This window comes from Macroventuria anomochaeta, assembly GCF_010093625.1.
Source record: "Macroventuria anomochaeta strain CBS 525.71 unplaced genomic scaffold BU25scaffold_2, whole genome shotgun sequence".
NCBI classification, from domain to species: Eukaryota; Fungi; Ascomycota; class Dothideomycetes; order Pleosporales; family Didymellaceae; genus Macroventuria; species Macroventuria anomochaeta.
Genome location: NW_022985363.1, coordinates 968,381 through 994,574, shown reverse-complemented (window position 1 = coordinate 994,574; position 26,194 = coordinate 968,381). Strand labels below are relative to the sequence as shown.

General features: G+C 53.0%; 7 protein-coding genes across 7 annotated transcripts in view; 5 read left to right on the top strand and 2 right to left on the bottom strand.

Moving 5' to 3' along the window:
• BU25DRAFT_329647 (uncharacterized protein) overlaps nt 1-395 on the top strand; it is a gene marked incomplete at both ends in the record, with an annotated part of 3,709 nt that extends 3,314 nt beyond the window's left edge. The window contains one exon of the mRNA XM_033702326.1: nt 36-395. Coding sequence (XP_033567046.1) covers nt 36-395 — 360 coding nt within the window. The remainder of the gene's footprint in view (nt 1-35) is intronic.
• A 1,396-nt stretch (nt 396-1,791) lies between these two features.
• Nucleotides 1,792-3,006, bottom strand: BU25DRAFT_454028 (uncharacterized protein; the record flags this gene model as incomplete). The annotated part of the gene is made up of 1 exon (XM_033709845.1): nt 1,792-3,006. One exon carries the CDS (start codon nt 3,004-3,006, stop codon nt 1,792-1,794), a length of 1,215 nt encoding a protein of 404 aa, XP_033567045.1.
• A 3,612-nt stretch (nt 3,007-6,618) lies between these two features.
• Nucleotides 6,619-7,533, top strand: BU25DRAFT_330492 (NAD(P)-binding protein; the record flags this gene model as incomplete). Its single annotated transcript, XM_033702360.1, has 3 exons — nt 6,619-6,748; nt 6,805-7,172; nt 7,222-7,533. The coding sequence occupies 3 exons, from the start codon at nt 6,619-6,621 to the stop codon at nt 7,531-7,533; spliced, it is 810 nt and encodes a 269-aa protein (XP_033567044.1).
• Nucleotides 7,534-7,888: 355 nt separating this feature from the next.
• Nucleotides 7,889-11,143, top strand: BU25DRAFT_329827 (uncharacterized protein; the record flags this gene model as incomplete). Its single annotated transcript, XM_033702330.1, has 2 exons — nt 7,889-10,381; nt 10,562-11,143. 2 exons carry the CDS (start codon nt 7,889-7,891, stop codon nt 11,141-11,143), a joined length of 3,075 nt encoding a protein of 1,024 aa, XP_033567043.1.
• An 800-nt stretch (nt 11,144-11,943) lies between these two features.
• Nucleotides 11,944-16,815, bottom strand: BU25DRAFT_84661 (uncharacterized protein). Its single transcript, XM_033712164.1, has one exon. The coding sequence runs from the start codon at nt 16,681-16,683 to the stop codon at nt 11,956-11,958; it is 4,728 nt and encodes a 1,575-aa protein (XP_033567042.1). The 5' UTR covers nt 16,684-16,815; the 3' UTR covers nt 11,944-11,955.
• A 3,749-nt stretch (nt 16,816-20,564) lies between these two features.
• BU25DRAFT_427665 (uncharacterized protein) lies at nt 20,565-21,392 on the top strand (the record flags this gene model as incomplete). The annotated part of the gene is made up of 1 exon (XM_033708463.1): nt 20,565-21,392. One exon carries the CDS (start codon nt 20,565-20,567, stop codon nt 21,390-21,392), a length of 828 nt encoding a protein of 275 aa, XP_033567041.1.
• A 959-nt stretch (nt 21,393-22,351) lies between these two features.
• BU25DRAFT_436554 (MFS general substrate transporter) lies at nt 22,352-24,280 on the top strand. Its single transcript, XM_033708955.1, has 5 exons — nt 22,352-22,880; nt 22,931-23,315; nt 23,367-23,858; nt 23,921-24,034; nt 24,088-24,280. Exons 1-5 carry the CDS (start codon nt 22,620-22,622, stop codon nt 24,261-24,263), a joined length of 1,428 nt encoding a protein of 475 aa, XP_033567040.1. The 5' UTR covers nt 22,352-22,619; the 3' UTR covers nt 24,264-24,280.
• Nucleotides 24,281-26,194: the final 1,914 nt, after the last annotated feature.

Genomic DNA, 26,194 nt, shown 5'->3' with positions numbered 1-26,194 from the left:
ATATCACGGCAGTGGCTTTCTCGCCAGACGGACAGCTGGTCGTCTCAGCATCCTGGGACAGGACAGTGCGAGTGTGGGAGACGGCGACAGGCACGTGTCACAGCGTGCTTAACAGCCCATCTCGGTACATCAACCATCTCGTTCTCTCGTCTGACGGTCAGGCACTGCATACCAACAAAGGGGACATTTCGCTGCCTCCTGATCTAAACCTGACGTCACCTGTTCAGCAGGAAGAGCAACCTTCAAACCTCTCAGTAGAGGATCAGTGGGTGCTACGCAATACGCAGCGCTTTCTGTGGCTGCCCTTTGAATATCGGGCATACAAATCGGCAGTATGTAAGGATATGGTCTGTCTTGGGTGTCCATCTGGGCGCGTGGCTCTGCTTAGGCTGTGATAGAGTTGTGCACAGGAGCATTGCGGTGGTCTGCAGTAGCATGCTCACGAACACATTAAATTTCTAAATGCAACAACTGAGATGCGAACACAAATAGCATGAACGGTTGTTGCGATGAAAAATGCATCAAGTAAAGTTATCTCTTGGAGTTGCTAGCTGGATTGCGCTTCTGTAGCGGTGAACAGCTACCAACGCTTGAAGCATGTACGCGATCTGACTCTCGTCTTGTTAACCTCGACATTGTAGGTGTGCATGGTAATTAAACATGCGCCCGTGCCTAGTTCTGCAGCGCTCTTGTCCGCTAACTAACGACCTTTTTGGTACTGCAGTTGAGTCGCATGCCTGCGTGCTAGCCGAACGCTTCTACCTCACGCCGGCATCAGTGTGCAAAGCCACAACCACAGGCGGTGCCATGTAACAAGGCTAGGTTATCTAACGCTGTAAGCAGTCCGTGTGGCAAACGAAAATAGATCTCGGTCTGAGGCTTTTGGTAGTCGACCTGAAAGATGTCGTATTGCATAAGCCCTAATAACCAGTAGATCTTGTCCCTTGGTTGGTTGCAATGAGATTGGTCGAAACGATTCAAGGCCATGGAAGGATCTGGATCGTAAGTGCTGTGTTGGAATCTCCTGGACGCCTGTGAGATATTGTCAATGCTAGGAAAGATCTCTGATGGCATTCTCTGGCTTCGCGAGATGCAGTAAGCCACACACAGGATGTGAACACGGTATTGCTGTCGATTTGTCTGGAGTGCAAGAACAGTCGTGCCGTACGCGCAAGAATGGATTCTTGATCACACTAGACTGGTGTGTACCAGGCACTCGAAAATACCACGCGAAGGGCATCCCAGATGTTCGACCAGCCACTCTCGCCCATGCTTTACCCGGAAGAGCTGAGCAATAGTTGGCGTCGATCTTCAGGTTTCGTAGTTCTCGAAGCGACGAATTCATTGCAGCAAGAGTAGCCGATATCTGATTATCGTTGATCTGTACATCGCCCAACCACACAAGGACACGCTCGGCCTTTGAGTAGATGCTTCTCATGATGTATACTTGATAGTTCCGTTCATGGAAGTTTGCCTGGTTTATGCAAATTGCATCTCTACCCACAGCAATCGTCGTCGCTTTGTTGGTGTGGGAGCTTTTCTCGGTACTGCACGGTGTGTAGACGTTTGTGTCCGGATCCCGGTCGTTTGCCAACTATAAAGCTCGGTGTAACTTGACCTTGCTGCATCATCATTTGAAGTAGGCTGTACTTTGACACAATTTCGCTGCACGACAGATGGAAGTTCATACAAACTGGCACAAGCAGTGGCCATGTTGGAGTCATCAGACGCAACATACATGGTTCGATACAACAATGGCGTGATGGCAAAGCATTCTAAGCTAGTCCTTCACTAAACGGTGTTATTATAATCAACAGCTTGCGCCTTCATCCCAAGACCATAGTTTGAATACTGGTCCCAGGTCTCACTAACATTCAAGCCGTTTACAGCAACCCCACTGACATGCGCGAGTATCGAAGTTGTGAGCTCGGTGATGTATAGACTTCCCCCATGCAAGATCATACGATGAGTCCAGCTCCTCTGAGTGGGCAACATGATCGTGTTTTGTATCGCAATCCTCGGCTTCACCATGCCACCAACCGAGATATCATCAATTCTCACCGTAAACACGGCGTTGACGCATTCGGCGCAGGTTGTAGATGATCCCAGCAGCCAGAACTGATTTGGATCTTCGCCAAAAGCGAGGTGGATCAAAGGCGCCGTCTTGCCAATGGCAGAGGACATGGTGAACCAATCGATAGACGCGTCTTTATTGATGCGTCCGAATGTGCCTGTGCCTGTTGTCGCGTTACCCAAGAGAACGACCCACGCGTTGCCATCTGGTCCAGCAATCAGGCCAACGGGTGTGGTCCCTTTCTCTGGAGGCACCGCAATCTCCTCGCCATCTCCCCCGTCATTCTTGTAATGCCAAATCTTGCTACTCAGATCCAGACCAGCGAAGACGTCCCCACTTGTAGGATGAACGGCGACGAAGATGGGGCGTCCGCTAACAGCCCAGACCTGGTGGTCAGCTGGGTTATTAACGTTCATTCTGACTACGTGCGAGCTGTCCTTGCACGCTATCCACAAGTGGCCATCGTTCTCCAACACGCCATGAGGGCCAAATGCGGGCGAGGGAATGGGAATGCTGTTAATGACGCGTGGTTGTGAGTTGATATCATCGCCATTGGGGTCGATTTGGAGGATGGCGTTGTCGAACTGGACAGTTGCCCAGACAGTGGACGTGGACGAGTTACTTCCAGGTCCTGAGCCTAGTGCCAGTCCGTGTAAACCGGACCATGGGTTTGTTGCGGTGTATTTGCGAGAACCAGTAGGCTGGCCATTGTTGTCGAGCCCTACTTTGACAAAACTTCCATCAGTTTGCTGAGAGACGAGCAGGAGGTTGTCGCTCACGGCGAGGATTTCGTGGGTTTGGCCTGCAGCTGGGAGAGAATATTCCACAACGGTTTTGGCAGGTAATGAGCCCACCGCGCCTGCGTATATATGCCGTTGGCTTAGCAGCAGTAGTTGCCCTGAGAGTATGGAGAAGCGACTGAGGAGACGCATTGCGACTTCGTCTTGGGTAATACGATGAGTTTATAATAGTCGGATGGAGAGCTCCTTGTTACCGGAACTGTTCGAATGCCCAAGGAATGACTGAGGAACCTGTGACATAAATACAACACGTTGTATTACGACTGCACCGTGCATTATCGATCACGCACTAGTGAGTTGAACTCGTTGTCAATTCGAGCTTCTAATCCACTTAGGTTGATGCTCATATCTACAAATAGTTAGTGATAGGAAGAAGAGACGTCCGCAGACTGTCAATCATAACCACTCGGAAGGTCGTCGGAGCAGCTGTGCTTGCGTCGACCGAGCCGGCGCTGAATTGAAAGGGTCTGTTGAGGCACAGCTGCCCTATCGTCGTCGCATACCGGCTTTGGCGGTCGCGGCGACTGCGACGGCCGTATCGATCGTGCTGATCTGCACAGGCGTCCAAAGTGGGATTGATGACTTGGCGGAGCACATCTTCTGTCGGGATTGGGACCGGATAATCATAGATCCGGCCGAAAGAAGGAACTGTGGCTTTTCTGATGGGCGGTCATTGGTGCGTCTGGCCCCCGGGGGCAACTGCGGCGACCTCGTTCAAGTCTACCGGAGCGTCAACATCGGATGTAAAGAGCTAGCGTTGTGTTAAAGGGGACCCGATCGATCGCTCCCACCTTCTTGCAGAGAAGATCTACAGTGGCTTGAGGCTTCATGAACCTAGTGCAAGATCAGGGTCATTGGACTCCGAGACGCAGTATCATGGACAAAGGCCGCCACTGCTGTCACAAGCTTCGAATTTTTACATTACCGCCTGCAATAAGCTCCCATCCAGGAAATTCTTTCGTTCCATGTCAATTTCGGCAAAGAGGTGCACATGTTATCACAAATATAGGAACAACATACGTCTCTTCGTATAATGCGTTCTTTGTTCACTCTACTGTATGCTTCGGCCCATCGTGCATACCCTCTAACAGCATGCAATTAGCTGAACAGTTGATCCCTGATACTTGTGCTGTGCTCTGAATTGGTCTGCATAGCTGCGATGGTACGTGGTCTGTGAGCGGGTACTAGCTTTAGCTTGCGTCTGGGGACAAAAGGTTGGCGTCAGTGGAGATCCATCATCCTTGACATCGTCCACAATTCCGACGATCCTGATATCCTCTCAGCCGTACTTATAGCTCTGATTGAAGCACGGCTATTCAGGAGTTTTAAAACTAAGGGAGCCCGGGGAATAATAATCGATGCCGGCACCGTAAAAACTGATCTTAAGTCCAAGCGTGCCGCTTCTACTGTTGCTATTGAGCCAGTGGCGTGATAACCGAGAACGCAGCACTTAGAGTCGTACCTCGCTATTTGATAGTCGCCAAAGATTCGATTCCATACAAAGATGTGTCCGCAATAATGTCATTACTTACATGTCTCATGCTATTTGCATAAAGCCATTCTCTACATTTTGTTAGTCGACGAACATCTGCTTTGTTTCCTAACCTTCAATCTGAATGCTGTAGGCCAACCTGCGTAGACGCGGCGACAACGCAGCTCCAGCGCGGCGGACGATATCTCATCGCATCACCGGTGTGCATCGGCTATCGGCATGGCGGCTTCGATTGGCTTACATGATGCCCCGCTTGACAGCCCGCCGCGCCAGCCGTTCCCGCCTGTCCAGCCGCATCCACACTTTCCGCCGCTTGTCCCATCAACAGCTTCCGCTATGAGTGCGCGCAGGCTCCCACAACCATCTCGCGCCTATCATCGGCACAACAGCCCGAGGACGAAAGACAAACAACAAGGGACAAGAGACAAAGGTTGCAGCAGGTGCTAAAAATGGCAGGGCTAAATGGGCAGCGAGCACTGCGGCCACTCGTCTGCGAGGCATACTGCCCTGCGCATTCCCTCTCCCCCTTTGTCAGCAGCGGCTGTGCCTATACAAGCCAAGCAGGTGAAGAGGAGCAAGGCGGAGGTTGCGACGGACGAAATCAAAGCGATGGGGCTGGAAAGCTACTCTTTGGTTCTTAGTCTGTGATGTTGGACGCACTTGCACCTTGAATGAAGAAACAATAGCCTGAACGCTTGCATGCCAGCCAAAACACCCGGCCTTGACGTGTAGTGTCGCTCTTTGACGTGCGTTGCTCACCCATTTTTCGAACGTAGCTTGTGTTGCAAAAAGCACGATTGTCATCCAGATCTGCGCAGCGATCCCTGTCGCCCCATGTCACTGCACGTATCTTTTGGCGTTCGCTGCTGACCTAGTGACCAGCTGACGCTTGTATCCTCCAGGGACTTCTCAGTTCGACCGGATGCAGCTAGACTGGGCAACTGTGCGATCCGAGCGATCTGCGAGCCGGGCTGCTGACTCAGTCCAGCTCGGTGTGCCTCGGCCTGACATAAGTGTATCGTTCCTACCGCTTTAGGACTCGCGAGCGATCGTAGGTACCTATCAGTAAGGCGGACACACCATTTCCTCCGTATAGAGTGGTGTTGATGCATATGCAAGCCTGCATAAAGGTACATGTAGTGAGTTAGAATCAGTTAACAAGATCTAAGCACAAACTACCGCAACTTGCTGGTGTTGTGGTCAAAAGGCGTTTACAGGTCTTAAGCACGTCTTTTGCGAGTGTAGCAAGAGCGCGTCACGCCGCGTGTCTTTTTTACAACAGCTGTCATACTTGGCTTTCGGAAGCTCTGTTTCAGTATCTATGAGAGTTCGGTCAATTAATACTGTTGTGTGCGGGCTGCCCAGCTGCATTGAAGTTGAGGTGCCACAGTGATCTACCTGCACGGTTGGGTTTCCGGCACGCTGGGGGTGAACGAGAAGTGCACCTGCTGCTACTGTAACCGTGTGTGCCAAGCGAGGCTATGGTCGCTCTTTGCACCCAGGCAGCAGGCCGGCTGTGCGCTATGTTGAACATGCAAACTTATGTTCTTCTCCTCGAGGCAGGGACCTCTAACACAGCACTGTCTTCTAATATAACCTCAGAAGTGTTGCGAGAGGTGTGTGCAGAAAACCAAACATGCTCTGTTATAAATTGCGAGGCTGTGATACTCTCAGATCTTCTGTCTGGAAGAACGCGAGCGCACGTGAGGCGGGGAATACTCCGTGGGGTGAATACTGGAAGAGCCTCTGTCGTCTGACTCGCGGGAGCTCTTGCAAGCTCCGGATAACAATTCATGTACAACGCATGTAAGCGCACCGTTTAAGCGTCTCCCACGATGTGGCATGGGACCATATACTCGTCTCGAGCACCGTCATTGCTGACTTTGCTTCTCAGTGACGCCGCAACGGCCTTCTACAGACGAAGGAGGCAGACCGAACGCGTGCGGGATGTCCAAATTAGGACATTCCGTGAGTAGGAGCTTTCCCCGCCCTCGAGCTCTCAATATCCCGCCATGCAATCGTGACGCCTACTGGAGGAAATGGCATGGCATGGTCTTTCCAGATAGCCGTCTGGTGACCTTGGGACTCGGTCTGGCGTCTGCGTGATGCTTTAAAAAGTCCAGTGCCCGTCGCGTCGAGCGGGCTGTAACTTTTTCCCGTGCTTTCTTTTCCCAGCAAGGTGTTCTGGTGTATTGTCAGCTCTCACTACTCAATTCATCAGCTCTCCACACTCGGCGGTATTCGAAAACAAGATGACTTCATCCAACTACGCTGCTGGACTGCCGGAGTTCAGTCTAAAGAATAAGGTCGTCCTTGTGTCTGGCGCAGCTCGAGGACTTGGTTTGACACAAGCAGAAGCATTGCTGGAGGCAGGCGCAATTGGTGTGTATATGAACCGGACATTGTCGAGAAGCTTCAGCAGTTGACGGAATGAACAGTGTACGCTTTGGATAGACTGCCTGAGCCTCATCCGGACTTCCACGTTGTCGCAGAGAAAGCAAAGAATGAACTGAACTCGAAGTTTGAATATCGACAGGTTGATGTAAGAGATGTTGACGCGCTTCACAAGACCGTCGAGGAGATCGCAGATATTGAGGGAAGGATGGACGGTCTGATCGCGGCTGCCGGTATCCAGCAGGAAACACCAGCACTCGAGTACAAGGCCGAGGACGCCAATCGCATGTTTGAAGTCAACATTACCGGTGTCTTCATGACGGCTCAGGCGGTCGCAAAGCAGATGATCAGGTTCGGTAATGGTGGTAGTATGGTATTCATTGCCAGCATGTCTGGTACCGTCGCCAACAGGGTACGTCTCTGCTCGACTCGTCATAGAGGCATTGCTGACAGTATGACAGGGTCTGATTTGCGCCGCGTACAACTCGTCAAAGGCAGGTGTGATCCAGCTCGCTCGAAATCTGGCGGCCGAATGGGGACAGCACAACATCCGCGTCAACACCATCTCACCAGGATACATCGTGACGCAGATGGTGGAGGAGCTGTTTGTCAAGTACCCCGAGCGCAAGGAGACATGGCCGACGCAGAACATGCTGGGGCGGTTGTCAGCTCCCAAGGAATACCGTGGTGCAGCAGTGTTCTTGGTCAGCGACGCCAGCTCGTTCATGACTGGATCCGACTTGAGGATAGACGGCGGCCACTGTGCATGGTAGATATCCCAGATGAGTTGTCGATGAAGATAATACACAACCTTTTCGTACAATTCTTGCATCATAGAGTTATCTGGTGCAGGAGTGAGGAAGGAGTAGTCGCGCCAATGAGGGTCAATGGAAGTCCGAGCTTGGCGAGTCAGACCAAACGGTCACTTGAAGAAGCAGCTATCCGCAATGCACCGTTTGAACGTATGAACGCGCCTAGCAAAGACGAACATGTCAAACAGATAGTCGCGGTGCTGGAGCTTATGCGCTCATCTTCCAGCACCGCTCGTACTGCAGCCGTCTGTCGTTCTGTTGACACGACACTAATGCTCACTGAAGCTTGAACTACTTACGAGCTTCACCGCCTGCAATGTCGAGCTCGACGCCGACCGCCGTCACCCGCTATCGCCCTGCTATACTTGTGCTCACCGGAGCGGCGGCCGCCTATGGCGCATACCTTCTATACGGCAGTCTTCAGGCTGCGCCAAGCGATGGACTGCATCGCAGCAACGCGGTTCGGCGAGCCAACCCACAGCGGCGACCCTCACGAACAACACGCATTATATCACGTCTCGAAAGCGAAGTAAACGCTTTGGGCGAACACAACGTCCTTGGCCTTGTGGTTCCACTCGACCCTCAGAACCTTATTGCCCCAGATGAGCTCCGAGAGTTGCTCGTGCCCATGGCTCCGGATGCCAGTGAAGACACTATCGAAGTTGAGACGACACGGTTATACGACGTATTCCTCGATCGATTGCTAGATTCCGGTTTCTCAAACCGACCACTCGCTCCTGCGGAAATCGAAGCAGTCACTCGATGGGTTGGTGGCAGGCTACCGAACTCTGCTACTGTTTCTCGTGCTGTAGAAAGGCGCACACAACGGTTGAACGATGCAAGACCTGCTGATGCAGACGGTGCTGAGAGTATTGCGGGCACAGACATATCTTGGAACAGTGACGAAGACACCGATGGTGAGGGCATCGACCCTGAGGGACAGACACTCCAGCGTACCCTATACCACATCGCAGAAGAACGTGCAAGGCAAGAAGGTGTCATCCACCGAGGGATCACCTGCAACTCATGCGATGAGAAGCCCATACGCGGTACCAGGTGGCATTGCGCCAACTGTGTCGATTTCGACCTGTGCTCCACGTGCGAAGCCACCAACTCGCACACCAGAACTCATGTCTTCTATAAAATACGAGTGCCGGCGCCTTACCTGTCCCTGGCGAAGCAAGAACCTCTCTACCCAGGCAAACCGCACACAATGCATCACTCGGTCAACTCGGCGCTGAAGAGACGCCTAGCTTCGGAGACCAAAATGGAGGTCGAAGAGATTGAGGCGCTGTGGGATCAATTCACTTGCCTTGCAAGCACTGAATGGACGGGTGATCCCAACAAGGTTGGCTGGGCCCTCGACCGACGCGCCTTCAATCACGCCTTTGTACCTCGATACAACGGCTTCGTGGCCGCACCCAATCTCATCTACGACCGCATCTTCACGTACTACGATAGTGACAAGAATGGTCTCATTGGTTTCGAGGAGTGGATCAAGGGCATTGACGGTATGCACACGACTGATACGAAGGTCAAAGCCCGGATTGTCTTCAACGGCTACGACATCGACGGCGATGGCTATATCTCGCGCCGAGACGTACTGCGAGTGTTTCGAGCTTACTATGCAATTGAGAAGGAAGCCACGCGTAACTTCGTTGCTGAATTGACAGAAGAGCTTTCGGTGCGTAACGGTATGGACACCATACAATCCAGTCAGCCTCTGGGCTCAGTATTTCCTCCTAACAGCCTTCCAACCTCGAACACTCCGCACGTCAGTTTCGCGCGGAAGCAAAATGGCACTTTTGATGAAACGTCGCCTGTTGTCCTCGATACCGACTTTGAGGTCGCCAGTCGTGAGTCCGTGATCAAGGCCGACGAAATTAGCCAGTTGCTTGAAGGGTCATCCAACCAGGGCGCTGGAGAACGCTTGGTCGAGAAAGCATGGGCTAGGCGGGAATTTACTCTGGATGAGGAAGAGGGCTTGACACGGCCCGAGGGCGCGAAAGACACGGACGATGAAGAAGACGTGGCGAATGACTATGCAGGCCCTTCAAGCCCTGGATCGAAGCCTGAGCGGTCTGTGTCCCGTCGGTCATCGAGAGTGCACTTCCAAGACGAAGTTAATCATAGGGATTGGTCCCAAAGGTCAGCCCAGAAGAAATCGGTCAGCGAACAATGGGGCGGCTACGAGATTCCAGAGCTCGAACAAGACCTTGGGAAGGAAGTCTTGTACCAAATCACGCAACAAGCTTTCAACGAGCTACTCGACCCTCTTTTCTGCGTCAGAGAAGACATGGCACTGGATGCTCGTAGTCTGCGCAGCGAGCGCCGCAAACACGCCAAAGCCATCAATATCCAATTAGAGAAGCAATGGGGATGGGGAAAGTACAACTCAGCAATTTTCCGAATGGGTGTTTTTCGATTTCTTAAGGGCATCGTCGATATCTTTTGCCAACATATGAATATGGGCGCCCTCGAGGCTATGAAACGCCACAAGTATAAGGACCATCCGGAATGGTACACCTCTATGGTCCGCACCGCGATTGCAGCTGCTGAGGAGCTAGCCTTGAAGGATGTTAAAATTCGCAACGAGGATCCTCCTCTTGAAGGCGTAGCTGAGTGGAATGCCGAACTTTTCAAGGAGCAGCTATACCAGGAGATAACATCAGCTATCATTCGACTCCTCAATTCATCGCACCACGCCACAACGGAAGAAATGCCTTCTGTTGCAGAGCAGCACGAGACGCTTGGGGAAGCCAGTCGTGATCCTACGATGCCACAGTTCCGGCCCAACTCAATAGCCAACGTTGAGACAGATGCAACTGCTGACGTTATGGAAGAACCGCGTCAGCATAGCACGTCATCAGAGCTTGAGCAAGACCTCGAAGACTTCGCAGACGAGGACGGACGGATCCGTATTGGCCCGTCCGGTCCGTTCTTCGTCTCTAGTCGCCATCCCTCAGCTTCAGATCTCAGTCCGGAGGAGGAACAAGCCGAAAGACCCACCACACCAACCGTGACCCCGTCCTCGCGCATGGAGTTCCGCGACAGCGAAGGGCGCCTGGTTATGGATGCATCAGATTCGCCAAGCAACGTCCCAGCAACTCCTCGACCCAGCCGCGACTTCTCTCAAGAAGGAGAAGCACCCTCGTCTTCGGGGCCCGCACCCACGCCCGCACCCACGCCCGCGCCCGCGCCCGCGCCCGAAGACATCAAAGTTCCCCATGTGACCAACACACCGTGGCTACAGACCCTTTGCCTCTCTACCTCCCCCTCCGGCACTCAGACGATGTCTTACACGCGCCGCCATGTTGCGCATGTCCAGAATCCGTACGCGATCGCGCCCGAGCCGGACCAGACTGCCGCTCTGATTGCAAATCTTCGTCGCAGCGCCAAAAACCCTGAGTCACCTTTGTATATCAGACTACTTGCGAGCTGCGAGGCTGTGGAGCAGGAGAGTCGAAGGAGAAGAGGGGATGGGCTGTTGAGCTTTGACGAATTTGAGGAGGTGTTGAAGGATGGGAGACTCAGATTCTTGGAGAGCTGGATGGATTGGGTGAGTCTGTGAGATTGTCACAACATCCAGGATTAAGAGGTGGTGTTGGTATAGTCCAAGCGAAGAGGGCTGCGTGTGACGCTGCTTTCCTATCGGCGTCTGCAAGGCGCGGATGTTACCTGCGTCATGATTTGAATCTGCAGTCACGGCTGACATCCTGGACACAGATGCTGCTGCGTAGTAATGCGCATCCCATGGGGCGCTGGTCAGACCCGCTAAATTGAACTATGAGTCACTGTTCTCCTGGGTTGAAGGTTCGGATTCGACGTTGGACTGGCCATCTCATGGCTGCTGGAGACGTGAAACCTTGGTGTAAGGTCAGGACAGGCAGGCAGCCTCATCGATACGATAAATTTCGTAGGGTCTGAGAGGAAGTACGATACAAATTCAAAACTAATCACCGCAATGGATATACCCTTTGTATAATAAAATATGCCATTGCGATCGTTCTCGTATCTACATAAATATTTATTTTCATCAGGGTATCTTGAGCATTGCAGACCCATTAGTCGATAATTGTCCATTACCAGCATGTCCAAATCCAACTTTACGGATCAAAAGGAAGATTACATAAGTTGTCGTGATGTCAGTGATGATAATGATGATACCAGGCTTGCGCCATTGAGCTGTAGTGATGCAGTACAATGCCATGCAATCGCTATGCAACGAGGGTATAAAAAAAGCAGAAAAGCAACGCTTGAACGCAGTAGAACTCTGGTAAAATCGAATCAAAACAAAGCCCATTACAAAGTGGTGTGGTCAAAGTCTGTTTCCAGGACGATTGGAGCACAGCTCAGGTAGGTGAAGAGAAGAGGAGAAAGAGGCTAAACACTAACATGGCGCCTGAGGCTAACCTCAGGCTTTTGTGCATAGCCGATGAGCATTCGGAAGCTGGTACCGAGCTCCTCGCATTCGCTGATGAGATCGTTGTCACGCCAGATGCTGTTCTTGAGGATGTCGCTCGGCAGTGCTGCGTCTGGGCCTTCCCCGTCAGGCAGCACGATGCTTTCGTAGCAGCGAGAGTACCACCAGCGGCCGACGCGGGCAACTTTGTCGGCAATCCCTTTGTCGGTGGACTCGGATGGGGTTGAGGTGCTAAGAAGATCGGAGAAGGATGGTTCGGATTTCGGCACCGCCGAAGGTTGGAGGTTACTGTCAGCTATTTTGCGCGAGCTTGTCGTACTGTTCTTCCTCATAGGGTGGTTGATATCACTGAGAGTAGGCAATTTCCCAGCGACTGGCACGCCAACGACACAGGACTTGCACTCGACGAATCGCTTGCGACCAAGGCCCGCAATAATCTCGTCGCTGATGTTACGAAGCGAGATGTTCTCATCAACACGATGAATGTCCATCTTTAGCTGACGCACAGCGCGTCGGGCGCGATTGCCCATGTTGACAAGGTCGAGGTCGAGGACACTGAACTCAAGGTAACCGCCAGGGCGAAGTACTCGTTTGGCCTCGGACAGCAGGAAGTTGTGAGTACTCGAGGTCTGTGCTGACGGAAAGCGGAGGGCAACACAGGCGAAGAAGTTCTGGGGATATGGCAGTGGGTGGGTGAGGGACGAGTGGCGAATATGGCGATGATTGGCGAGCGCAGACCTCCTATCAGTGGCGGGAGGGGACGACGGAGCAGGCCCGAGATCGTACACAGCGGCTTCGGAGTAAGTAAGCGCGCAGTAGAAAGACCAGTCCTTTCCAGTTCCGTCGATGACCAAAACGCGGTCTTCCCTGACATTTTTGAGCTGGAAATGCACAGGACTGAACAGCACACGACCGAATGAAAGCCACTTGCTAGTCATCAAGGCACCGAAGCGGAGGTCAGCCATAGAGGCATGACCAAATGCTTGGGCTTCGGCAAAATCCATCAGACTTGTGTCTCTGTAACGACTCACGGCAGCACTGTTGCGTTCCTTGTCCGAGCGTGAGGTGATGGTTGCTTTTGACTGCCTATCAACCAACGGCAAGGACACAGGCAAGCTAGTTCGAGCCGAGCGCCTCTGAGCTGAGACTGTTGACAGGCTGGGGCTGAGAGGCAAGCTCAATCTACCAGTGGTCAAGTCGACAACACTGAGCTTACGATCACCGTAATCGTTGATGACATCGGACAGAGCCATTGAAGATGTAGGTGATTGATGAGCGTACAGGGCTGCAAGCAAACGGGAGCGGCGAATGTGCACCGAAGGCACTGAGACTTCCTTTTCCGAGGTACCAGAGAGAACCGATACACATGACGTTTTCGTTTTAAGAGGCAATGGCTCGAGGGAAGGGTGTTGACTGCGTGCCGGAGCCTTTCTGACTGTACCACCGGGCGATACAACTTGATCAAGCAGGTCGTCGTATTCATTCCAGAGCTCATCATCTGACAACGGGGCTTCTGGAGGAGGTATAACGGCAGTACCAGCGACAGGAGCGAAACTCCAAACGCCTGAGCTGCTTGAGTAGGAAACCTCAGAGTCCTTGCGCGGTGGAAACTTGAAGAACTCGCTTTGTCGAGACTCGTCTGAGAAAGGGCTTATAGTCGCAATGGCCGATCCATGAGAGAGGGCACCAAGTCCTTGCAGTATTGGGAAAGATTCAACAGGGCTAGCCGTAGCTACCATCGAGCCAATCGAGTCAAATGAGGTGCGTGGGAGGGCGATTGGACGAGGCTGATCGGTGGCGAACGGTCGAGAGAACGATCGAGACGAAGGTCGACGAGGCTTACCGCGACTCGATATGACTTGAGGTATGCGACCAACTTGTGGCAATCGACTCGGTCGAGGAGGAGGGCTCGTAGGTGCTGGACCTGTAGGAGGTAGGCTTTCGATGGGAGTTTCTACTTGCTGAGGCAGCTCGAAGGCAACAGGAGCCGATGCGGTTTCTGGAGCAAACTCATCCTGTGTGCTTAGCTGCTGCGTGACCGGTGATGAGGGCGGCGAGAGGTCGAAGATTGTGCCAGCTTGTGAATGCCTTGGAGATGGTTCAGGTACAGGCTGCACGTCGGTATTGACAGTCAAATTTGCATACCGCTGCGGTGATTGATCTGACCGCAGAACAACTTTGGGCGATGCAGGACGAGAAGGCGGGGCGAAAGCTGGCAGAATGGGCTTCGGCGGCAGGAGCATTGACTGCATGCGCTCCTTCCGCATGGAGTCGTTGTCAGAAAGCACGCTCTCCGTATCGGTGTTTCCTGCTACTTCCTTGATCAGCTGCTCAATATCCTCCATATTGAGGCTAGACTGCGCATCCATGAGCGCGTAGTGCGCGACGGATCGTGAGCCAGGTCCTGGGCTTGTGGTATTGATTTCCTGAACTGCAGGCGTCTCGACTCGGGGGGCTGCGTGGGCACGTGAGAAAAAGTTCCACATTGACGGCTTGGGTCGCTCCTTCTCTTTGTCGGCCTTGCTCTTCTTCGATGACCGAAGCCAACTGCCCTCATCATTCGCAGAGTCCTTTCGCGACTTGGAGATACTACGGCGCCTCGGTGGGCCGAGTACACCCTCAACAGGCTTCACTGTGCGCGAGGTGCGCCTTGATGCGAGGGTAGGCAAGAATGACCTCTTCGTGTCATCATCGCTTTCCGACGGTGTTCGTGACGCTTTTTTGGCTGGCGATCCGCTGCGCGTGGTGTTTGGCATCGCTGAGGGTAGTAACCTGGGTCGACTCTTGTCATTGACAGGCTCAGCACTGACACTTGTCGTGTTGCCCATAGGTTGTTTCGAACGCGCTGAGATATCGAGACTGCTACTGCTGTGCATCGGTTCTGGGCTGCGAGTCAGCTCTGAACTGCGAGTCAGCTCTGAACTGCTACCGGCTCCTCGCAGGATCACTGGTGTTAATCTATTCAGGAAGAAATCATCCATCTCGCCGCTATTTGTACTGGTTATACTGCTCTTGCGAGTCGAGAGAGTCTGGGTCAAGCTCTCAGATGTCGTGCCTGCGCTGGCCGATCGTCCAATACTTGCGCCTATCGAGCTGCTACTCCTGCCCCGATATGCGTGTCTCCCGTATCCCTCATGACCAGTCCCTGCCGCTGGTCCTTTACGCACAAGCTTGCTCTCTGATTTGCTAGGGTGCGGAGCTGGGTCGGTCTTCGTACGTCGAGAGAAGAAGCCGAACCTTTTACTGGGGCTAGGAGCTGGGGCTGGAGCAGGTAATGTACTGGAGCGTCGTGTGTCGCGCTCTTTCTGATTATCAGGCGTTGTTCCATGTCTAAGTGCGCTGGATGTGGAAGGAATGCTAGACGTGGGAACTGGTGAAGGGTTACGTGAGGAAGCCTTAACCGGAACGGCCATACGAGACCTTGCAGCAGAAAGGGATCCAAACTTCGAGTCTGTAGAGCTCGTGCGTCTATGGTGAGTGGGAAAGCTGGCCATGTTGCTCTGGATGATTGGTGATGGGTCTCGCAGCCCATGGATTTCGGGTGTTCCATCTCTGCTTGGCCTTGATGGTCGTCTCGAGCTTGGCGGCGATACAGGAGAAGGATCGGCCAAGTGAGCAAGCTCCGGCACGGGTTGGACTCGAGGCTTTGTCTGCACTGTCGGAGTTGGCTTGAGCACTGGTGGGCTTTGAGGTACAGCAGGCAATTGCTTCTTCGCCAGATCTGCCTTCCCCGTGTCAGCTACAACGGTGGATGTGGACGAGGAAGATGTTGACGACTCGCGAACAGTCGATAGCCCATGAGTCGTGCGAATGCTGGGCTCTTCGGGTGCCCTATGTCGGCTTACAGGCGGACGACTCTCCAATGGGCTCACTTGTCTGACTCTACTGTATGAAGATTTCGACAGAGCGGTCGCCGGCGAATACGAGGTCATGGAAGTCGCAGCTGATGAAATACTGAAAGCGCCCGGAGAGTCTGCGTAACGTGTTGATGGGGTCGCTGAGACGGCATATTGAGGCGTGGGAATAGGGTAGATATCCAAAGGACCGATATCGTCGTATAGACCATTTTGCGGAGACTCGAGCTCCCGCTCTGAACGGGCTAGAATCGTGGAGGAGGGCGGTAGAGAGATCCCAAAAACAGACTCAGTGAAAGGGTCCTTGAAGCCCCCTGGGTTGCCCTCGGCTTGTTGGACGCCCTCCTGAGAGGACATCGAGTCGTCTCGAGTTCTTAAAGCGTGTCGATTGCTTGCAAACCCGACACTGGGTTGTTTCCTTCTCAATACATTCGAACGAGGACTTTCTACGGTTGATGCGGACGATCCTGAGACAAGGGAGGGCGTTCGAGTGTTCGCGGGTACTTCAAGCTTCGGGAGTCGGGATGAGGAGCTCGTCAACTTTGCCTTGTATGATGTGAAGCCTGGAGCTTGAATGGTGGAAGGTGCGGCTGTACTAGATGCCTGGCGTGAGCTGACTTTCCGCGCAAGCTCTTTCTGATTCGACAATCCTCTTTCTGACTGCGCTGGCTCATCGCGCGAGGGCCTCCTCTTCTGCAGCTTGGACTGGCTACTGCTAGTGGGTAGCTGAGATGTGATAGTAATAGGTGTGATAGATCGTTTTGGTAACCGTGTGGTGGGCGGATTGTCCTCTGTTCTCCTTGGAGGACCATACTGTGACTTATAGGAAGCCATGTCGGGTAAGTTTGTGTGACCCGACTATGTGTATTGCGGAACCTTGTGTGCGGTGGGTACCTCATGAAGGCATGTGCTTGTCAGGCTGTGAAACTCTTGGAAGAAGGGTCCAACGACGCAGGGGGATCGGGTGTTTCGAATTGCTGGGACGATCGAATACTCGGGACCGTCAGCAGTAATCAGCTCGGGTATGTTCTGTCAGGCGAGTTCGTGAGCGGGTGACGGCGGGTAGTTACCCTGCCAGGACGGAAGTGGCAAATTTGATATGGTCCAGGGTAGTCAGATTGGAAGTCAAACAAATCTAAGTCATCCAGCAAGAATGTACAACGCAGCGGCCACTTGCTCCAAGCAAGTCCTGGTGGATTCCTGTTGCTCTTCGGCGCCACCGAAGGTGTGGCGCTGCTTCGGCAAAGCCCGATCAAGACGGGGCTGTGCAAGGGTATCGTGGGTTTTGAGCGAAAATCGACAGCGAAGCGTACGAGCAGCGGCGAGGATAGCGAGTGATATTATATCCGTATCCTTGCACGGGCTCACGCGTCCCGTCACGTCCCTCAGGGTCTGCCGTCCAAGTGTGGGGATTCAATTCACTGTTGCCGCAGTGGGGCGGGCTCGCGAGTCGGCCGTCTTCAACGTCCAAGGCCCGTCTGGCTGCTTATACAAGGGATCTCTAGTTTATACGAAGAAGGAACCAGTAGATAGTAAGCATGTCCGTAAGAATCCGTTGGGTCTCAGCCTTTTCGAGGATCCTGCGGGTGAGCAGGGCGTCGATATGTATCCTGTCGCGACAAGTGCACGCGCAAGTCACCCCCAACGACGGCATGGCAGCTCATGGCCGTGGGCACTTGTGCTGACACCGGCACGGAAAGCATTCTTGGTTCAGTTACGGGCGCTTGCGCTTGAGAAAGCGGGTGGAGGCTCGAGGACAAAGCGCAGCCAGTCGACCGTTCGGAGCTTAATGGTGGGCGACGATTCGCAGTGAGTCGTTGCGCGGCGGCAGTAAGTGCAGAGCCTAATTGGCTGCTCGGCTGCCCCTACCCTTCGTTTACTCACACAATCAATGCCGTTGCAACAAGTCGGTTGAGGCCTTCCGCTCTATGAGCTCATTTCTGAAGCTGCTTCACGTCGAGGCGGTTCTAGTCAAGAGCTGAGGTAAGAAACCTAGCAAGAGAGCTACTTAGGTGGGGTCGACTACCAGAGCAAACCTCGTTTCCTATCCAAACTACAGCACATCTTCAGCTTGCAATGCACCTTGGAACCATTGGACGATGTGCGACGATCAGATCGTTTGCCTAAATGCATCATACGGCAGGAACAATATACACCATAAATGGATCGATGCAGCCCACTCGAACGGTCAATAACCGGACCCGTTGAAAGCCCACACCGTCTAGGTCTTCGAGCAGACCTTACAGCAGGACAAGTCTAACGGATCAACCAGGCCGCGTAGCATGAGAGGCGGCTTGGGTTTCTCGTGCAGAAGAGTCATAGGCATTGTATGGAGCCCGTGGAGCGAAAATGACGCCTTTGCATAATGCCGGTTGCTATCCCCGTAACCGTTGCGACACATTACCACAAGCTGCAGGAGACTATGTAGTCGCCATGTTTGTTGTATGTCGAGCCGGAGCGACCGTCAATGCCAGCTGAAGTGTGGCTAGGTGCAGATGTTAAACATGCTAGCTGCAGGAGAATGAGGCTGAGCCCTGATCTACGCTCGCCACATTGACAACACATCAAAGGCGTCGCAAGCCCACGAGCAAACTTGCTCTGAACACTCGCCTTCGTGAAAGATGACAAGAGACGGTCCTTTTTGCTTTGACTCAACAGTTTTAGTAGTCTATCGGGGGGGAGACGGCGATTCTTACGAGTTGTCCCACTATCCAGGTTGCGCACAAGCCACCAAGTCTCTCTGCCCCAGTCTTTCTACGCTCATTCGTCCTCACTTGTGTGCCGTTTCCACTACCTCCCGCATACTATTTCAGTCACGGGACCACACCTTACCATATCAAGGCAGTCTGAATCACATATTCTGCCAATGGGCAAGCAGAGTTCACCTGTACTTGCGATCACTGGCCAGGATCTGGCATGGATTGAAAAAGACTCGCATAGATCTCAAAAATCATCCTCCACCGTGCAGCTATGCACCTCTGTCGTCAACAACATCTTGCATGTACACACTGTTGACAAGAGGAAAAGCGTCGCATGTGTTGCGGGATGTGTGCGCGTGGACGTGATGCGTCGACTTGGTGTGTGTACATGCTCGTGTGTGCACCAACTCGAAGCAACGAGCGTGTGATATGGCTGCACGAGTAACCGCCTGCACACTGGCGTGAACTGCAAGTCCTGCCCTGGTGGAGTGCCGCAATCTGGTGTTGCACATCGCTACTTCGACAGTGGGTGCCTTCACTTCGCACAGTATTCATACTTCCGCGTCTAGCCAAGCAGATCACTTCAATAACCGCGAGGCGGTGAAGGCGAGACGAGTACATGTAGATGCTCATCTCGTGAATCATGACAAGGACATGCCTAGCGTGAGCGCTCAAAGTTTGGTTGTGGCCATTTGGTACGGAGAGGGAGGACGGCACGGCGCGTGGAAAGTGCCTGCGAATCCGTTGTCTCTTACTAGTGAGCTTTGTGTCCACTGTGGACCTGGCCGCAGATCACCCAACCCTTGGGCAGTTCGTGTCGACTCGGAGCTTTTCAGCGATAGTAATCTGTGATCAAACCTTGTGGACGCAATGACGTGTAGGTCGATATTTGATTGAACTGCGAGCCGCTGGGGTTCGGAGCCCGCTCGACGGAGGTGTTTGGCTTGGTACTACATGTGTTAGCCGTCGGCCAGGAATCGGAGGTCTTGCTGCAATAAGATGAGTGTGCGATACCATTGGGACAAACACCAACTGGTCACGATCTGAATGACTTCGAAACGGCTGGTGTGAACGCTCACCATCAAAAGTGATGCAGCACCACAACGACTCGAAGAAAGCAAGCAATATGACTCGATAGATCTGCGTCGTCGAATCTGGGGGCCATCTGTGGAAGATGGACAGCTCATACAGCCCAGACTGCGAGCAACGAGAGCGAGCACTGCTGAAGTTGGAAGACTCGTCTCTGCGCTGCAGATGCATCTTACAACCAACAGCATGCCTCAGGTTTCTTCGAAATAGATTACTTCGACCCAATCAAAGACCTGACGATATTCGTTACCATCACTGCAGGAGGTACTGCTGGACGAGGCATTCTATCGATCCGCAGCTCCTACTCTTTCTCCAAAAGTCTCGTGTTCACCCATCCTCGGCCGCAAGTCGGAACTTCGACCTCTCATGAGATCATTACCATGACAAAGACAGCTAAGAGTTGTCTCTCTCGTACCCACCTCATACGCGCATAAATTGTGGAAGCCTGCTTGCTGGAATCGTGAGTGAAAACGCAACCAGAACATGATAAGTGCTTGCGCGAAGGCTCTCACGGTCGTCAAAATCACGTGACATGCTGAGATGACATTATCCTTATTGCATTGGCGTTCTTCGAAAACGAGTAGGTGAAGATCAAAGGATCCGAGGGAAGAGCTCATGTCCGCAAAGGGTAAGCGCGCCAAGGACTCGGAGCTGGGAGCTCGCGGTAGCTCTTACCTCACCTCCAGCCTCACCCTTTCAACAACAACCATTGTCGCTGTCGCGCTTTTCCTATCCTTTGTTCAGCCAACACCACTTTCTGGGCTCATATTTCTCCTTCTTTTCCTCTTCGTTCTCAGTGACTGACGTTAGTCAAACCTTCCTGTTATCCATCGAGCTTCGCGCCTGTGCCTTTACCTTTGCGCGTCAATAGGGGTCGCGTTGTACAGTACTATTATAACGCATTACCACCGTCAAAACACGCCCAAGATGCCTGAATACGCGAAGATGAAGAACGCCGAGCTTGAGGCACTCCTCAAGGAACGCGGTCTCCCGCACGCTGGCAAGAAGGCAGACATGGTCGACCGTCTCACCAAGGATGACGAGAAAGCCAGCTCCAGCGCCGCCCCTGCTGACCCGAAACCTGCAGTCAACGCTGAGGACGAGATCGACTGGGACGATGATGAGCCGGCGAAGACTGCGCTTGCCGCAGCTGAGGAAGTCACAACAAACAGAGAAACGGTCGAGAAGGCCGGCGGAGAAGGCCAGCCGCCAAACCCCCAGGCTGTCCCCAACCAGGTAGCTGATATCGATCCCGCGAAGACCGACGATCTGTCTGTCCAGCCGCCAGCAGAGGGTACCGAAACCACGGCCGAAGAGAAGAAGGAGCCCGCTCCTAGCTACGCGCAAGGGCTCGCAGCCACAAGCATCGACGACGAGATTGAGCGCCGCAAGAAGCGTGCTCTGAAGTTTGGCACCAAGATCGAAGATGATGAAGGACTGAAGAAGTTGGAACGCATGAAGAAGTTTGGTGAGAAAGGTCAGGTTCAGGGCCTCGATGAGGCCCTTCCTGAGCGCGAGAGGAAGCGAGGGCGGGAAGACAAAGATGACGCAGCCGCGAACAAGCGCCGCGACGGAGGCAGGCCTGGTCGCGGTGGTCGGGGAGGTGGCAGGCGTGACAACAGGAACGAGCGCAGCCGCCGAGACAGCAGAAGCCCTCGCCGAGAACGCGCCCCACAAGCCACCACGGGCTACAGCGGAGCTGACAGGGAAGCTGCAGAGGCAAGGAAGGCCAGATTTGCGAAGCCTGCCGCTTAAGAAGCAGCTAAGGGCTCCTTTTGCTACCAGTCTCTCCCGGCGCGACAGGCAGCACGCCCGAGACCGAACGATTTTTGGTCCGGTTCGGCGAGACAACAAAATGCAGGACCATCGATTTTTTGTAACACACATTGCTTCAGGCGTCTTTCGATGATATTGGCCGATTACCGTTCCTTCGGAACTCTACCAATATATCTATTAAGTCCAAGCCCCCACACACGCGCGGTCCCGTTGATACCACTCCGGTTTCCCTTCTACTCACCACCAAGTCCCTCCAATCACGCACATCGAGCACTCTGCGAATACGTGCTTGAGAGCTACCCGGCTCTCACCATCACATTTTCGCGCTGCAAAGGATGTTCCTGATCAGCGCCGGACGTGTGCGCCTGTTACACAGCTGGAACGAGCACCGCAGTGTTAAATCCCAGATTCACAAGAGTCTATGCTGTGCTTTTTAGGACGCTAAACTCGGCCAACTGAATCTCTACGTTGCTGACAGAGGCATTGGGTATCAGCCAACATCCTGTGCTTTTGCCTTGGGGAGCATTGGCCCAGTCCGAGTTTAACCAATCGACGCTTTGTATGTAATTTGCCTATTTAAGCCATTGGATCCTTCTCCTACCAGGCACTCGACAATGCGCGACAAATGCATCTGGCGCCATCAACACCAATTCTGTAGATGCACATACAATAACTCAACCAAGCTTTCTGCAGCTACAAGACTCAATAAACATCTTGAGCTTATTGGAACCACGCCATCAAACAGCTTGTCCCTCCACTCTCATTGCTCCTCTGAACATCGTTTGGCTGATCAATTGATTCGATCGCTGCAGGTAAGGCTCGAAAGTTAGCGCACGACTCCACGATGCCTGACCTCGGCCCGCAGTTTATCCCCGCATCAACGGCAATAACGCTTAGAAATCGTCATGATGTGCATCCCCAGATTTGTGGAGAATATGGTCAATTAGGGCCCTTGCCAATAATTGGTATGTCTCGCGTGCTTGTCCACTTTTCCTTGTTGACATCTCCTTCAAACAGTCGCTCGCTGGCGTACTTTTGTCGTAATCGCAACCATCGCAATCGCTCCGTGGAAGACCTAAACTTTGGAGCTACTGATATTCGGAACTGGGACCGGAATTGCTGAACATCTCTTAAGAAGAGGACGACTGCCACTACAGCCTCTACTGCGGTTGCGCAAACAGGATCACGCGATTCGCAAAAACTCAAATGCCGTCGTCAGTACACTCGAAGGACAAGCAAACCTTCAAGAGCGACCTGGTCGAATCACAAAAGACTCCCCGACCATCTTCAGCTGAGGAAGCCGAAGAGTCACCATACCGTGACGAGGAGAAAGGCATTGAACCCACACAACATGCAGAAAAGGCACTCGACGCGCACTCAACCAAGACAACGGAGTCCGTAATCCCTTCACCGCCTGATGGCGGTCTTCATGCGTGGCTGAAAGTCTTCGGCGGCTTCATGATATACGTGTGTACCCTATCCATCCTCCCCGTCGTTCCGTACTAACAGCCTCTCAGATCAATATCTGGGGCTTCACACTCTCCTACGGCACCTTCCAAGCCTACTACAAGTCTGACCTTCTCTCCTCCGCCTCGCCTTCGGCCATATCATGGATCGGCACCGTGCAAGCCTGGCTGCTCATCTTCTTCGGTGTCTTGTCCGGTCCGTTATTCGATCTGGGCTACTTCCGCGTCATGCTTGTTGCTGGTAATGTCTTGGTCGTTTTCGGCATCATGATGCTCAGCTTGAGCACGCAGTATTGGCAGGTGTTTCTGAGCCAGGGGATATGCATGGGTCTTGGGGCGGGGCTGCTATACATTCCGAGTTTGGCGCTGGTGGGGATCTGGTTTGATAAGAAGAGGGCGATTGCGCTGGGCATTGTTATGAGCGGGATTGCCGTTGGTAGGTGTGGTGTTGAAACAGTGGGAGCGATGTGTGGCTGACGTGAAATAGGTGGTGTTGTTTACATCATAATGTTCGATCGGCTGTTGAAGTCTTCTGGCTTCCCGTGGGCTATGCGCGCCATTGGCTTTGTTGCGCTCGCTGCTGCGTTGCTCTCTATTCCTGCCCTCCTTAGCGGCTCAAGTGTCCTGACCACGAAACGGAAGCCTCGAGCTCTGTTCGACAAGACAGCGTACAAAGATAAGCTGTTCCTCATCTTCACATCTTGCTCTTTCTCGACGTTCCTGGGCTACATCATACCCTACTTCTATATTCCCACGTATGCGAGGGACCGACTGGGCCTAAGCCAGAGTATGGGCCTGTACATGCTGGTCATGGCTATTGCAGCGAGCTTCTTCGGGCGGTTGGTCAGCGGAGCTCTGGCGCAGTGGCTTGGACCGATTGTGACCTGGGCACTATGTACTTTTGCATCCGCCATTTTGTCGTTGTGTTGGATTAGTATCGACGAGGAGGCCAACTTCATTGCATTCAGTATACTATGGGGTAGGTCAATCACTGAGCTTTGAACGTCAAGGAATGGAAGTAGGAATGCTAACACCGTACAGGCTTCTTCTCCGCCGCCCTAGTCACCCTGCCCTCCGCAGCATTCGCAAACATCACTCCCGATCTTTCGCGGCTGGGCACACGCCTTGGAATGAGCTGGAGTGTATCGAGCATAGGCACGTTAAATCATGTCCACATCCTCGATTATGTCAACTAATGTGCAATCCAGCAACCCTCATTGGTGCGCCAATCGCCGGTGCGCTACTCAAGACAAATGCAGACGGACACTTGAACTTCATTGGTGTCCAGATCTGGAGTGGCGTGTGTTTGCTGATAGGGACGGGGTTCTTATGCGTCCTGTGGTTCGTAACGATGAAAACACAGAACAAAGGGTGGAGGGTATGAGAGAAGTAGCAATCGATCTGATTCAAATCGACATCACGCGCAGAGTTGCAATGTTGGAAAACTTACTGACATAAACCTAGTCTCGAGGCTCCTCCGTTTCAGCAAGTACAGCTGAATGGAGGCTCAAGCTCGTAGAAGCGCTCGCATGTTGCCTTGCCGGAAGAGGCTGGCATAGTTACAGGTCGCCTCATGTGGACATCTCTTCTCGACCGCGACACTAGGAGTAAACACCACGCTCACTTTACTGGAATTCCATCTCGGTCATTCTTTAGGAGACAGACTTGATTGGGCTGGCTGGCAAGTTCGCCTCAACTGGCTGTCTCGCTAAGCTCAACAGCAGCATCCACGTCCTGCAGGCTTGTTGAACGTGAAAGGAAGAGCGACCAGCGATACAAACCTTTCACGATCGACGACGCATCGTATTGAGCTGATCCAAGCTGGACGAAGTTCGGACATCTGGCAGGCGGAACTTTCCTTATGCATGACGAATCCTCCAGGGATCCCTACTGCAGACTGATTCCAGCTGTATAGTCTGATAAGTGCATCGAAATGTCATTCTTACAGCAGGTTCAGAACGATAGCGTCAAAGAGCTTATCCAGAGTTTGGCCAATTCGAGGAGCATTACTGCTCTCCGTACGAGCTCTGTTCTGCTGGACGCAAGAGCTTCGGCAACATGCAACAGCCCGATGTGTCAGCCTGCTGTATATGCAATGGACCCGAGCACGTTGTGAAAGATGGTCTTGGAGACTGTTTGATGACTTGGACGACGCCGGACTGTTCGGTCCCGTACTCTTCCTGCATGGATGCTAAGCTCTCGTCGATCACACACATCCCTCTAGAGCCGTTTGTCACCGGATGCCGAGGCACCTTTGTCCCCAGATCTAGGGTAGTGAGTGGGTGATACCGTGACGAATAGCTCAGTCAAATCTTCTTCAGCAATTCCGATCCTAGCAGAGTTCTTAACACGAAGCCGAATGCGATCGCCAAACGGACCACATCCAAGTCTAATGATAGGACCCTAAAAACGTATCATCATCTGCACTGGAGATAAACCACATGAAGTTCTAGCTGTCGTGTAGAGCCAGTGATTAAAGATGTGAGCCGTTTAGAGGTACGTTGGCATTCATTGCGTAGGTTTGGTGAGTCATCAAACCTAGTTAGATGCCGCCGGCTGACATTAAACACCTGCATAGCGATGTGCTTCGAGCCCATATGTCTCCACGCTTGACCATGCCGTCGGTCGCCTGTGTCTCATGACAGGGTGCCTTTACCGTACATTATGCCCGAGCAGTTCGGACATCGTTGAGCTGTGAGCTTCGCTATTCGCCGACGGATTGGATGTGGCGACTAAGTAAACCGGGGAAATCGATTCATCTCTTACAGCCGCGCGTTGCTCGACTCGCTGACGAGTTTTGGGTACTCCTACGCGACAGGACAGCAGGAAGCGAAGGAGGAGGTTGCATCCTTTGTGCCACTTACCGCCGGATCTTCGAGGAAGGCCCGCATGGCCAGCTACATACTTCCACGTTTGTACATTTTGATACGTCTGCCGAGACGTCCAGAGTACTCTGGATCATCGTCTTCTCCAAGTCCGCTGTTTCTGTAGACATGGCGTTCTGCACTAAGAAATCATTAGCTCGCGACGGCCCGCCTCGCTACCAAATTTCGCAAAACAGGGCCAGCATCCGCAATCAACGAGGAAAACTGAACAACCAACAGTAGGTGTGGCACGACAGCATCTGAGGTCCGTCTTCGGTGATTCGGTTGTTGACATATGGAAGGAACGCATTTTGGAGGTGTGTTGACCAACGAGGACGACGAGGTGTTCTGTAATCTTTCCCGCGGGCGTTGTGTCGTATCCAACAGCAAGACATCGCAGCGCCTTCGGTGTCCTGGATTCACATTCACAGCAAACAGTCCTTGCTCTGCT